Source organism: Rhinolophus sinicus, linkage group LG07 (genome assembly GCF_036562045.2).
Source record: "Rhinolophus sinicus isolate RSC01 linkage group LG07, ASM3656204v1, whole genome shotgun sequence".
Lineage (NCBI taxonomy): Eukaryota > Metazoa > Chordata > Mammalia > Chiroptera > Rhinolophidae > Rhinolophus > Rhinolophus sinicus.
The window spans coordinates 93,187,674-93,203,037 of record NC_133757.1 but is presented as its reverse complement, the minus strand read 5'-3'; the positions used below and the strand labels follow the sequence as shown (position 1 = coordinate 93,203,037).

General features: G+C 33.5%; 1 protein-coding gene across 6 annotated transcripts in view; it reads right to left on the bottom strand.

The window, feature by feature from the left end:
- The window catches only part of CLCN3 (chloride voltage-gated channel 3), a 75,475-nt gene that overhangs the window by 23,236 nt on the left and 36,875 nt on the right, over positions 1 to 15,364 (bottom strand). For all 6 annotated transcript variants that reach the window (XM_074338311.1, XM_074338312.1, XM_074338309.1 and 3 more), the window contains 6 exons: positions 10,331 to 10,430; positions 8,233 to 8,420; positions 7,224 to 7,346; positions 5,864 to 6,070; positions 2,919 to 2,999; positions 1,079 to 1,624 (listed from right to left, as the gene is read on the bottom strand). In XM_074338311.1, the coding sequence (XP_074194412.1) occupies positions 1,079 to 1,624; positions 2,919 to 2,999; positions 5,864 to 6,070; positions 7,224 to 7,346; positions 8,233 to 8,420; positions 10,331 to 10,430 (1,245 nt within the window). The remainder of the gene's footprint in view (positions 1 to 1,078; positions 1,625 to 2,918; positions 3,000 to 5,863; positions 6,071 to 7,223; positions 7,347 to 8,232; positions 8,421 to 10,330; positions 10,431 to 15,364) is intronic.

The following is a 15,364-nucleotide window of genomic DNA, read 5'->3' as shown; positions in this document are numbered from 1 at the left end:
TCCTGTGAATTCGTAATGTTACATGGCAAGGGGGAATTAAGATTGTTAACCAACTGACCTTCAAACAGGAAATTATCCTGGGTTACATCTGGTTGGGCTGAAAGTAATTAATAATAAAAGTGTTTTAAATGTGGAAGAAGGATTTGGAAGAGTTACTGTCGGAATGATGAGATAAAAGAAAGACTTGACAAGCCATTGCTGGCTTTAAAGATGGAAGAAGGGTGCCCGTGAGCCAAGGCATGTGGGCAGCCTCTAGCAGGCTGGAAAAGGCCCAAAAGAAAGGACTTACCCTTAGAACCTCCATAGATCCTTGTGAAAACCTTCATGTCAGCTCAGTGAGACCCATTTTGGACTTCTGATGTCCACAATTATAATAAATTTGAGTGATTTTAAACCACTATGTTTGTGGCAATTTATTCTAGCCGCAATAGGAAACTAATATAAATGGTTTTGAAGCATGCACCCCACTAAGAGGTGAGTGTATGTCCCTCCCCCAGGCCTTAGTGACTGCGTAGCCAAAGAGAATGCAACAGAAGGCATACTGGCTGACTTCTGTGGCTAGATTACGAACAGGCCTCTTGGGACACTTGCAGTTGGAATCCTGAGCTACCATGGAAGAAATCTAACTATCCTGAGGCCATCATGCTGGGAAAAAAAAACATCTAGAGAGAGGCAGATGTTCCAAGAGCCCAGATATTCCAGCTCCAGTTGTCTGGATCTTCTCAGCCCAGGTGCCAGACAAATGTCATCATGTCTGATGACAACTGTGTGAAAGACCACAAACTAAACAAGCCCAGCTAAGTACTTCCCCAACCACTGACCAATATCAAGAGCAAAATCAGTAGTTATGTTAAGATGTGACGTTTTGGAGTAATTTGCTACACAGTAACAGATACCACACTCAACAATATGCCCTAAGGAATTGTTTTTTTCATTACTGAAAATTAAACCCAAAACATAAAAACTTTTCAGCCTACGTTTACGAAACCACCTTTAGATAAAAACTTCACGTCTCATTCTACATACAAGTTTGAAACATGCCAAGATTACATAAATGTCATCCCACATTAGCACTTACCTTGATACCAAAAGTGAATACTGTCATTATGATTTTAAATATGAGTGCTAAGCATAACTGCCAGATAGCTGAATACACTCCAAGGCCTGCTGGACGATCAGGAATATCATCGACAATCTTACTGGCATTCATGTCATTTCTGTAGTCACAGAGAGAAGAGGATTCCAGGGGCCCACAGTCTGTAAAAAGCTCTTTAATCAGTTCACTGGTGTTGAGCCTAGTATAGGGATTAGGGAAGGCGATCACAGCGGTAATGGCTGCAACAATGATGACTTCCAGAACGGGATACTTTCCAAATTTGGTGGATTTGCGTCGACGACACCAGGCAATATTTGCCCTAATGAAAAAGGCTCCCCAAAGCCCTCCAAATACCCCGAGGAGAATAAAAGGGAATAGTTCGAAAAGGTACCATGGTGTATGATACTCCACGTAAAAAAGGACCAGACGGCTATTACCAAATGGATTAATGGATCTCAAAACAAACGCAGCCACTAACGCAGCAAAAAATGATCTCCATAAAGTTTTAAGAGGAAAATAATAGCTAACCTAAGAAAAAAAAGGAAAAGAAAGAAAATTAATGCTACAATTTTACAAGATGTTTCTGATATGTTATAATAGTTATAAGTTGAATGGTAAATAACATAGCTCTAAATTTTGCTGCAGCTAGAATTTACATATAACGGATTTTACTGTGGTAAGAAAAATAATTGATGCTTTATTAACTTTGATTATCACATCATTTTACATTCACAATATCAACTGGTCATAAATGTCTAATAATTATTTAAAATACCTAGCATTGTTTTATTTTCAAAATGATTTCCCCCTCCAATTCAATCATAGAATAAATGTACTGCCATCATCTCATGTTAGCTCATATTTAATTTACTTCTTCTATATTAGAAAATAGAAAAAACAAGCATAGAACACAAACAACAGGAAAAGAAAAGTTAATTTTAAAATATTCCTAGTCATATTTTTGTGTAAATGTATAAAAATTCTTAAGGACCAAAATGAAGACAAAAACAACATATTTCACTGAAGCAACTAAAATTATCTCCTTAAACATTAAGTGGAACAGAAATAATCAAATAAGAAAAACTTACAAAGACCATCTAGGAATGAAAAATTTTTAAATATTACATATATCAGTTCTGGATTTTTTTGAATGGTTACCATTAAGTTTATGATTTCACTGATATGTGGTATATAAAACTGAAAACAAATGAACAAGACAAACAAATGAAGAAACAAAAACTCATAGACACAGACAATAGTTTAGTGGTTACCAGCAGGTAAGGAGGGAGGGAGGTGGTAGATGAGGGTAAAGGGGATCAAATATATGGTGATGGAAGGAGAACTGACTCTGGGTGATGAACACACTGTGTGATATCTAGATCATGATTTACAGAATTGTTAACCTGAAACCTATGTAACTTTACTATCAATTGTCACCCCAATAAACTGTAATTAAAAAAAAAGCATAGGCTATATTTCAGTTAATAGGGATACATTGTTTTAAACATTTTCTATTAAGTCAAATTCCTATCTGCTTACTTTTAAATAACTCAAAGTTAAATTTTAAATAATCACTAATGTTTATACATGAATAATATTTTTAAAAATATTTTCTCAAGGTTAAGAACATATATAGTATACTATAGTATAGTACACTCTTATAGTATAAGAGTAAAAAATAACTATGAAAGTAAATTTGAAAATTTAAAGACAAAATCTACATATATTAATATTACAATAGCTATAAAACTGGAAAGTATGCCAAAATAGATTTGCAATTACACATTTTAATTACTGTACTTTTTTCCTTTTTTTAACCTACCTCTTCCAGGCTAAAAAGAACTCCTCCGATCGGTGCACCAAAAGCTACAGAAACACCTGCAGCCGAGGCAGCTGATAGTACCTAAAAAGAGGATATAGCTTATTTCGTATGTTCTTATAAATTCAAAAATATACTAAATAAAAATTGCACACTACTCTAAATTTTCAAAATGCCTCTTCTGAATTTAACTCACATGTCCTTCTCCTCCCCAAGGGCAAATATTTATTTCTTCAAAAATTTTATTTTTCTCTTTTGCTTCAATTGAAAGGTCATTCATATATTCAGTATTTAGTCAAAAACATCCGTGCGAGATATACTAATGTAAATGGGATGTAAAGAAGGCGAGGAAATGAATACTGCCAATTTTCAAGCTGTTTATTTGTGAAGACCATTGGAGAGAGCAATGACTGGGATGTGAGGGGAGAGTTGTTTGCTTATTTTTAAATTAGATATTATTTCTTCAGATTTTAGAGCTAACTGCATCATCATTAATAACTACTCTATTCCAAATCCTAGTAAAATATCCAGGAAACTTAAAACCTATTGAGTTTCCCTGTATGTTCACCCTAAGTCCTCCAAAAATACTGGCACTGCCAATACGGGGAGCCTCAAGTTCCAAAAGACTCCCCCTTGTGATGCAGTCTCTCCAACCAGAATCCTGAACAATCAAGTTCAAGGAAGAGAACAATCCACCAACACATATAGCAACGGATCCTCTTTCCAACTCCCTAGTCTGTCACTGGGATATTGCCCACTTCTCACCAGTGTGAAGCCAACTACACATATAAATTCACTGGGCATTTATTTGTACTTTTCTAAGAGTCTTTATTCCTTTCACAATTTTACTCCAATAAATGTCTGAGGCTATGAAAACATTTCCTCAAATGTTCAATTTTTACATTTCTGAAAGAGAAATTAGAAATCAAAATTAAATTATAAGTGGTTAAGAGCACAAACTACATAGTAAGACTGCCATTTGGTAAACTAAAAATAAACAAATATTTATTTTAATTAAATAGTATCTGGCTTTCAGAATGCAGACTGCCTATTTGGGGGCAGTCTAACTTATTATTTTGTTTTGTTTTCCACTACTAGGATTGTAGACAACACGTTTAACAGAATTATCTGATTCTACATTTAACAGAATTTTACAATCAAGCTAACACCCATGTACCTATAACTCACACACATTTTAATCTGTTTTCTAAGTATCTAAGAATCAATTTTTAAAATGTCAAGGAAGTGGGCATAGGAAGAAAGCCAAACTATGACGCATTAATGCTTTCGACTAACAAGTAAAGTCTAGACATTTATATACTAAGGTGACAGAATAAAATTAATGTCATAAACCTTACTAATCATCATAGTGTGTTCATTAAAATTTAGGTAAATTTAATTTCAATAACATATTCTAATAATTTATATTTTTTCACTTACAATGAATAAATAAGAATCTTATCCCCAAAATGTCAAGGTACAATAGCAAGTAAAGAAATTGAACTAAGGAGACAATTGCTATTTTTCCATCTTAGCCACTAACTTGCCATTTTAGGTTTTGTTTTAACACACAAAAAGACAATCCACACAATCACAGTCATAATAGTATAGTAGTTCAGAGTATCGACCTTCGAGTTAAAGAAAAATTTTAATCCACACTCTGACAGTCTGCTATGCAATCTTAAGCAAGTCTGCCACTTTAAGCTCTACTTTCCTCTTTAAATGAGGATTATATTGCAAACTTAAAATAAGATTTTTGTGGAATTAAATTTTAAAATGCAAGTAAAGTTCTTGCCACAGAACCAGATACATATTAAGTTATCAATAAGGTTAGTTATTTTTGTTATATATAGGGTTGTACTGGCATCACAATTATCATTCAGAGATAAAACAATGATACTCTGGAGTGTTCCACTTTTGAAATGACAGTGCTTTGGTGCTAACATTAAGAAAAATTAGAATTATTTCAATCAAGGAATTAAATAGTTTGATAAAAAAAAAAAATTCTACTTTTTCATTGTATTGTAAAAAAACAACAGGATGAAAGGTCCCATCTTAGGACCAGGGACCCCTGAATTCTCAATAGTTAATGTGATATAAAAATATACCTTAAAAATTCAAAGAGCTGTGTACCATCTAAGGCTGAAGATTAGATTGGGAAAACAGGAGGGGATTATTGGGCCTCCAAAGTCTAGAGCTAACACAGAAGATCTCAAGAGCTTACTTGCCTTCTAAAAAAAATATCCCAAGCAATCTAGAAACATCCGGGAAACTATAATATATAAAGTTAAAAGATCTCCTAGACGATCTTAGGCTGGACTGAAATAAATGGTAAAAGAAACTGCCCTAAAGAGCTGAATAAAGAGGAATTCCTAGATCCCCTTTAATGTGAATCTCTGATTTAAACCTCAGGCGGTCTTGGAGACCCTCAGAACTTCTCTGGGGTGCCCGATCCCTCTCTGCAGATGACACACCACTCCCACTGGCATTAGACATGGTGATGGAAGGAGAACTGACTCTGCATGGTTCCTTCCTCCAGAGGAAAACACAGCTGTTAAGATTTCCCAACCCTGGTGAAATATTGATGGTGAGAATAAAAGTAAAAATAATGTTGTATTTGGGAAACACTTTAGAGGAGGGGAGGTGTAAGGCAAAAACAAACGGAAAGACCTCTGTGGAATTCAACTGAAACCAATGATCACCAGGTAGTCTACCTAAAACTTCTCTGACATATACAAATAACTGAGCAGCACTGAGGATGGATTCTAGAAAGGCATTAGTAATTATTCAGGAAAAGGAAAAGCAGCACAATTTTCACATTAAATTTTTCATCTGAATAAAGAATTTATCCAAAAAGTAGAGTAAAATGTTATCTTTACACCAGGAAATTCTTCACTGATACGTCTATGTAACAGATACGTATATGTCAAATTACAAAAGACACTTACCTCTCTTTTTTTAGCTTCGTTTGTGCTATACTTTGGAAAGAGGTAGGAAAAGATATTTCCACAGCAACAGGCAACATGTACCAGGGGACCTTCCTTTCCTAAACTCAAACCTGATGCCACAGCCAGTACTAATGTGATGGTTTTAATCATTAAAGTCCATTTTCCCAAGTAGCCTCTGATGATGAATCCACTCAAAATAGTTTTAATCTATAAAGGAAAGATTAAGGAAGTTTAAAATTTCCTTTAACAAATATGAGAACTTAACTAACTGAAATTATCCTCTTGTTTTACACAACAAAACTTGTAAATTTCGGTGGACTATGGAACAATTCACAATTAATTTTTCAAAAGCTTTAACTCATATGCTACGTATAAAAAACCTATTAGCATATTCTAATTCTTGTCCCAAGCAAAGGATAGAAAGCAACCCTATCTCACAAACAAAACTAAAATATCTGGCCACGTTAAAGGGACTATAAACTTAATACAAGGGTTATAATTATACAATCACATAAAGGTGAATTTAAATATTTCTGTTGTAGAAATATAATATCGTTAGATACATTTCAGACATGCTGTATCAGAAACAGAGATATGCCTTCTCAGAATACTGCAATTATATGTAATATTTTCCTATGTATCAAGAAGGATGAGTGGCAACTGCTAAATACTGCATGATATTGCTCCTTATTAAAGTAGTCTTAATTAATACAGCTATAAAAATCACTACAATTTAGATTTGAAAAGAAATGCACTAGGAAAAGCTGGTAACTTACTTAAAACAAAAAGAAAAAGGGTCAAGCAACGAGTTAACATCACATTCAATTCTAAGTATATTCTCCTTTATTATTTGTAAACATTAAAACCCAAAAGTGCACACTATTGACCCACTCTGAATCAAATGTTTATTTTAAACAGTTATACGTATTATCTTCCAAAGTCAAGATTTATTAACTTATCTAATTAAAAGATAGGTACAGAACGAGAATGAACGTATTCAAATCAGTGTCACAACTGTAAAACATCAACTAATCCATCAAAGAACTTTAGGTCTCAAGATATTTTGCCAGGTTCTTGAGGTTTAACTAACTCTTCTAATACTTGTTTAGTCATGTGCTAAATTAGTGGTGAGGAAATAAAAAACAAAAAAATCAATCTCCACAGCAGATAATGAAATGACTACAGGGAAGAATTTCTTTCAAGGATGTTTACAATAAGTTTACATATTTTAACTTTTCCTTTGCATCTTACAAATAAACCATTTCTCCAAAAAAACAACCACTTTCTTCCCCCAAGGCAAAACGATAAGCACCATAACAATTACTGAATGTTTAATGATACTAAATGTTGTAAGGCTTACCTCCGGAATTCCAGAGCCACAGGCGTATGGAGCAAACACCTTTACCAGGGAAACGGCAAGAAAGGCAAAACTCAACGCCCAGAAGATGTACAATATATAATTCATGATGTAAGAACCAGGACCCTAAAAAGCAAATTGTTCAATAGTATGAATTTAACTTACCTCTAATGCAAGTGTTTGCCTCATAAGAAACTTTGGTAAAACTTGTTAAAGCTCTTGATTTACTGCAATAATAATAGCTTTACATGAACAAACTAAGTAGAATCCAAAGACACATTTGTATACATACCAAGGAGCCTTAATCTATTTAATGTTTTTTCTAATTTTTTCCTGATCCCTAAAGTCTTGTTTTCCAGAATCTCAGTTACATATACTTCAATCTCTAAAATTCAGCTATTACAAAATTTTGAAAATGTATCCACAAATGATCAGGTAATTTATATAATATTCTGATATTGTATTATACATATTCTATATATTATATAATATTCCATATATTATATAATAATTCTAATTTCTAAAATGTTCATTATAGATCAAGAATAGTAAAATAAACATTTCAATACTGTAATTCCATGAAGAAAAAAAAAATCTCTGGATAACTCCAGTAAGAAGGCTTATTTTACTCAATTTTTTGATTAATTCATACTTCCTGTTTATTCGCAATGTAGTACGTTAAACAGTTTTAATAACTTGACTTCATAATAACCTTCTGTGGTTTCACAGATCCTATTGTACTTCTTTTCTACAATAAGAATTACATTTTATGTCACCATCCATGAGACTTGGATGTGACTATCTAATTAATACAAAAGCATCTTGAAACAATACGTATATTTTACTTGCTGCAAGGGATTCTCACATTATCCATTCTATCCTATTACATTTATTTTTTCCTTTAATTAAGGTTGCAATTATCTAATATGTCATTAATTCTATCATTAAATAATCTGGAGACTCATTGCACCATATCAATCATTAATTCCTCTTGAGACAAAGCAAGACTTACCTCTGCTTGACCTATGATTAATTCTGCCCATGTTTTCCACTGTGGACATTTATCCCTCTCTTCAAATGTAGTTTCATCAGACCCCCAGCAGCACTGCTCATGGTTGTACCACAGAGCACTAAGGCAAATGCCTTCCTTCAGGTCAGTCATCCAATCGGCAGCGATGTCTATTAACCCAGCTAACGCCCCTATAAAAACATGGTGGAGGTGGTAAAAAATTAAGTCCATTTTGGGGAAGAACTATCAAGTTAAAAGAGCCAAGAAAAGCAGGGGACTTCCTATAAATAAAGGTTCACATAGGGAATACATAAGAATTTAAGATTTTCAAATCTTAGTTATCAATGAATTTATATTACTTTTTAAAAACTGTAAATAGAATTTTCTTTAAAATGAAACTGTCATTCTTTGTTTGAAATTAAAACTAGTTACATCGTTCAAATTAATTGTGAATTTAAAAAAAGGTGTCTAAAAGATACTAAAACATCTTCAAAAGACAGCTACTTGGCAGGAGGTTCACAAATCTGGTTATTGAAGTCAGAGTTTTTACTAGTGCACTTCAACCCAAGACTTAATTATCAAATTTACAAAGGATCTCCATCTCATTAAAATTTAATGCCATTAGAAATAATTAGTAAAACTCATAGCGTTAATGAATTACTGTGATAGATTTTCATTTTTTTCCTTAAGTAACAAAAAATCAAATATATCAAGATCATTTTACTGACAGAATACAAAAAATAACGAACTTTATGGTCAAAACCTAGGTCCTTCTCATCATATAAAAAGATCAATGAGTCACATACACAGTGGCCACTAAGTTCTCGTACATGCCCATTAGAGTATTTCCCTCTATTCTCCATAAAAAATTTTAATTTTCCTCATGTTCTTCTGGACATAATATCCCATGGTGGAAGCTGAAAGTCATTAAAATAGTCCTTAATGTCTGTTTTCAGATCTTCAGTGTTATTTCTTAAAATCTCACACATAGGGACTTTGTGGGCACTCTCCATCACAGTGGTTAAAAGTGTAGGCTCTTGAGCTAAACTGCCTGAACTGACATGTTTGCTTGGCCACTTCCTAGCTGTGTGACATTAGCCAAGTGGCTTAACCTCTCTGTGCTCCAGTCCCCTCATCTGTAAAATGGTGATAACAGCACATATACTACAGGACCGCCATGTGGTTTATATACACGTAAAACTTTTAGAACAGTCCATGACACACAGGGAGCGCTCAATATATATTAGCTATTTATTATGATGTTAACATTAAAAGATACTTATTGATCATCTGGTCCAAACCATGTACTTTACAGATATAGAAACTGAGCCCAGAAAGTTTGTAGATGACTGGATTAAGAAACTGTGGTACATTTATACAATGGAGTATTACGCAGCCATAAAGAAGACAGAAATCTTACCATTTGCAACAACATGGATGGACCTAGAGAACAATATGTTAAGTGAAATAAGTCAGAAAGAGAAAGACAAATACCATATGATCTCACTTATATGCGGAATCTAAAGAAAAGAATAAGTGAATGAACTAATCAGAGACAGTTTTGGAGACATAGAGGAAAAACTGAGGGTTGCTAGAGGGGCGGGGGGGTGGGGATAAGGGGAAGGTGAGAGGTTTTTGAAAAATAGTCGGTAACCACAAGATGGTCATGGGGGTTTGAAAATTAATTTGGGGAATGTACAGAGGGATAGTGGATTGGGGGAGGGGGGTTCACACAGTGTGAGGGATGTAAATGATAAACGTCTAAGTTTTGCTTTGTCTTGTGCACCTGAAACTAATTAAAAATAAATAAATTTATTTAAAAAATTTAAAAACAAGTAAGATGGAAATAATAAATCAAATACATCACTAATTACAGTAAAAAAAAAAAAAAAAAAAGATAGACACTTAAAGTGACAGAGCCAAGACTACATTCGGAGGTCTCCTGCCTTCTAGTCTTATATTTAAAAAGTTTTTGAAGAAACAAGAAAAATGCTTTCAAAAATCAAACAGTACCTAAAAAGAAAACTGTGGGAAGGAGGGGAGAACTAGTTATTGTTCTATTAACCAGAAAATGATTGATTGCAGTAACATTTTTCTTTACCTGATGCCAATCCTGTCAGTGTTACTACTAGCCATCCTGACCACGCATCATACAAACTTTTGGTCATTTCCCATGCTGATTCTTTCTTTTTGCTGTTGATCTGAAATTAGAAATGTTTATGCTTCATTTTTCAAACTATAAATAGAAGCCACAATTCTAGAATCTAACAATTTTTCTCAGTTACTATACACCGGACAGTACTTTCTAAACTAAATAATGGGAAAGGTGAGTTTGGGGCAAAACCACTATCAGTTGCTATACCTGTAAACCAGAGGACAAACATTTACCCAGAGATCTGTATTATTAACAAAAATCTCAGAATTTGAAAGCAAGGGGTCCACAAACCATATAAAGTCTGACCTAGACTGGCCTAAATTGTATCAAATTTAGCTGGTATACATCTTTTATATTAACAGAAATAAGACATTATAGCTTGAAATGTCTATTGTTCCCCAGTTATTCTCTGGTCCGAGCAGTTAAATGGTTTATCTATTCTTTAAAAGGTAAGGTCAGTGAATAACAGCACCGTGCCCATAAATGCAGTATATAGAATAGTCATGTGAATAAAGGGACTATAAAATAAATTGACAAATAAATTTGTCGGCCTGTAAATATGCAGTCATAGAGAACTCCAATCCAAATGGTAGGGTCCAGAGGCTCTTTTCTAATTACTGTGCAAGTCAGAAATGTCCTCAACTGAATACAGTGGATGAGGGGGGATTAGCAGAACCTTAACAGAGTTGATTTCCAGATTTCACTCTCCTAAGACAGAAGCAGCCATTCCTCCCTCTCAGTAGGAATGCACTTCTAAACCTAAAACCCTAACCTTTCCTGTTTACTAGGATCGCTGCTTTTAAAAAGCCATATCCTAGGAACTACATTACTACCAGCACGTAAATAAAAGTTGAGGAAGAAAAAGAAGAAGAAAAAAAGTAATATTCTCAGCCTAGGATATCAATTGTCCCATAAGAGGGCTACAGTTGGAAGTCAGTGATCTGGTCTATTGCAAACATCTGGCCTATTTCAAGCCACAGGGTCCCATTAAAGAGACTCAGTAAGTTCCAAGTTGAATGAGGTAATTTTACTCTTTCCATATTATACGCAACCAATCACAGATATTAACCATTCTTTAGGATTGAAGGTAGGTCATTTCTTTCCAAAAACAATCACTAAACCTCATGTTGTCTTTTCTCAATAAAAATAACTGTAATGTTTAATAAAATATAATTAAAAACTGGAACTCATCTATATGTTCATCAATATGGCATTGGTCAAATAAACTGCAGTACATCTATGTAATAAAAAATTGCAGCCATTCAAAAGAAGAATAAGGTAGATACAGTGTGATGCAGGTGGGAAAAAGCAAGGTGGATAAAAATATGCACAGTATGCTCCTGTTTGTAAAAAAAAAAAAAAAGATAAGTATATAAATATACCTGCTTATATTCTTAGAAATAAAGTGATAAACCATAAAATTTTTAATGTAAATCGCTACTTAGAAGAGGAAGAAAGCAATAGATTGGAAGGGACAGGGACTTGGAAACCAAATAATTAGTATGCATAACCCTAGTGGATAAACACTAAGGACAAAGAGTATTATAAAAAAAGAAAACAAACACTTTTCAGTAAGCATTCTATTTGGCGACAGTGTTGGTAATATTATTCTGAAATTGCTGTTTGGGTATTATGTCGTAAATCAAATGGTTATATATGTGACATTGAGATTTGGGGCATGGTTGGAATAAGATACAGATTTAAGACCTAGAGGTTAAATAAAAACCTTAAGTGTTGAATTTAAGTTGGAAGGTTGCTATAAACTTAAGAGGCTAGCCATGGCCAATGCAGAAGCCATTAGTATCTCTCGTGCCCAGACTGCCTACATGCCATTTTTCTCCAAAGGAACCAGAGCTCCTTGGAGGAATAGCCGACTCCCAGTTTGGTGCAGGAAACGTAACATGAGCTAAGTAAGGATCATCTTGTTTTTCCAGAATACATCGAAGTCTACTAAGGAAGTGTCTAAGGACACATGAACCAACCAAAATAAGCTGCCACTCGTCAAAATGGAATAACATGGACATCAGTCAGTATAAAAATCATGATGATGAAAACACATCGAATAAGTTTAAATCCATGAGTGCATGAATATATATATGAAACAAAAACCAAACCAGCAAACCAAAACCTCATCAGTGAACTCTGGGGATGTGAGAGAACCATATGATTTCAAATTTTCTCCCTTTTCTCTATAATCCGAACTTAAGGAAATTCGTAGAATTAATATGAGGTTCTCTTTATAAAAATATTCAAGCTATGACAATTAGATCACAACCATTTTGTAAAATACTGAAATAGTAGTATCTAAAATTATATAATAATGTTGATTTGCTTCAAAGGAATCTGGGGTAGGAGGGCTACAAGTATAATAAAAAACTTAGGGGAAAAAGCATTAGGTAGGTACATGCACTGACATACTTTTTTCTTTTTTAATTTAATATTTTAAGAACAGCAAGAACATCTATGTGTAGACTGTCCCAGCTTTAAAAATTTTTGTTATTATATATGAGCACAGATGAAAGTATTGAAAATATTTCACTTATCTAGAAAGAGGTGATTGATATGATTAGCTAGGACACTTACTGACTACTTCGTACATTATTTCATTATTTGAAATGTTTTCAAGGACTGTGGAATTTGTAAATTAGAGAAAAAAGGAGTGTGCTGTGGTTTTAGTTTCAATTTTCTCTAAAATTTTATAAACATGGTGTCTTATGGTATTTCACAATGCCTCACTTTAAACCACATTTAAACCCCAACCTGAATGAGTTAATGACTCCTTAAGTGTATACACTTCAAGTATAATTGTATCTACCTAACAATCAAACAAGATACAAGATTTATAATGTGTCCGGTTTAGGTGCATTGGATTCAAGTTGTGGTTATCATTGTGGGGACCCCAGACACCCTGAGACCTTCTCAAGCAAACCAAAACCTCATCAACTTTGGGGATGTGAGGGAACCATATGACTTCACATTTTCTTCCTTTTCTGTACAATCTGAACTTAAGGAAATCCATGTAATTGGATTTCAAGGGGTCGTCAAAGTCAAAACTATTTTCATAATAACACTAAGCCATGACGTGCCTTTTTCACTGTGTTCACATTTTCACAGATAACACAAAAACAATAGCAAAACTGCTGTCTATTGGGCACAAATCAAGGCAGCGGCATTTAAATGTACTGGCAGTCATCACATTCTTCACAGCCACATAGCCCAGTAAAAAAATAAGTGCCAGTTTCACTTAAGAATGTCTTTGTTGAAGCAGTAAAATTATTATGGCTCGATCATTGAGTCTTTATAATATAATGCGTGATGACGTGAGTGTATACAAAGCATTTATAATGCATAGTGAAGTATGAGGTTATGTATGAAGGAACAGCATATGTGGGATTTATTTGAGCTGCAAATAAACTAGACACTTACATGGAACACCATTTTTACTTGAAAGAAAGACAACAAACTATGGGTTTTCAGACTTGGGAATTTGACAGGTATTTTCTCAAAAAACAGACCAAGCCAGCCTGTTGTTTCAAGTAAAATAAATGTTTGTTTCCAATGATACAATACGAGCTTTCAAGAAAAATTAGAATTTTGGAAAACTTGTATTCATCACTGTAAGGATGACAGATTCCCAACACTTAAAGACTTTTCTGAAGAGATGAATGTTGAAATTAACAAATGTGATTTTTTAAAAAAAGTATCATATAATGAAAAGTGTTAACACTTGAAAGAACTGTATAAATCAGCGAATCAGTATTTCCCAAGTGACTATTGTATGATGTTAAAAATCATCCAAAGTTCAAGGTGAACCAATGGATTTTAATGTAACAGGACACAAAAAGTGCACTGATATAGTTTCAGATTATGCATTGCAACTAATCTTTAAGAAACTACCACTTGTCACTTTGGTGCAGTATCAAAGAAGAATATCAGCAATGATCTAAGAGGTTATTAAAATACGCCTAGCTTTTCCAACTGTGAGGCTGGATTTTCTTCAATTTACTTCAATTAAAACAACATATCATAACAGACTGAACACAGAAGAAGATATTAGAACCCAGCAGTCTCTTATTAAACCATACAATAATGAGATTTATGAAAAAATAACACAATGTCACTCCCTCACCAAATATTTTTTATTTTGGAAAATAGTTATTTTTCATATAAATACGTTTTTATGTTAATATGAAATGGGTTTGTTGTTACTTTTAAATGAATTAATATTTTTTAAATTTCTCAGTTTTCATATATAATATGGTAAACATCAAATACTATAACTACATAAACTAAAGTTCCATAGTCATCCTCAAAAACTGTTTACAGTTTAAAAGGAATCAGAGACCAAAAAGTTTGAGAATCACTGGATTAGAATACTGATTTCATGAACTGGGTCTGATTTTCAGTTAAACTCTATTTATAATGTTTCCAGAAAAGCTAACTATTGACTGGTGAATCTCAGAGGCTGTGCTTTTCATAACAGATATAATCTGATTCCAATTTCAGACTTAAAATCCATGCATACATTGAAAGATTATAACTAATTTGTACAAGTAGTTGTTTTAATTTATAAGTAAATTTCAGACCTCAAAGGTATAAAGGGGCTTTGGAATTTGGAATTTTATTGTCAAAGATACATTTTTTTTCTCTTTGTTAAATTTATTTTCGGATTACATTATACCAGTAAGTCACAATCAACAACAAAAAGATCCATAAGTTGTACTTTTTAGTAAAAGCCACTGTTTTTGATTAGTGATTCATTAAGACACTCAATATGTCCTACACAGGACTTATTTAGAAATATCTCAGAATTTAAAACCAAGTAAAACAAAACAGAAAAACCAAATAAAACTATCTCCCTGATAAGTTTCTTCTTTCTGAATAATAAGAATTATGCAAGAAGTTTCCTCTTTGCCATAGCTGCGGTGCTGACGAAGGCCGAAAATCATGCTGACTTCCAAATCCTGAAGGTGGCTTACT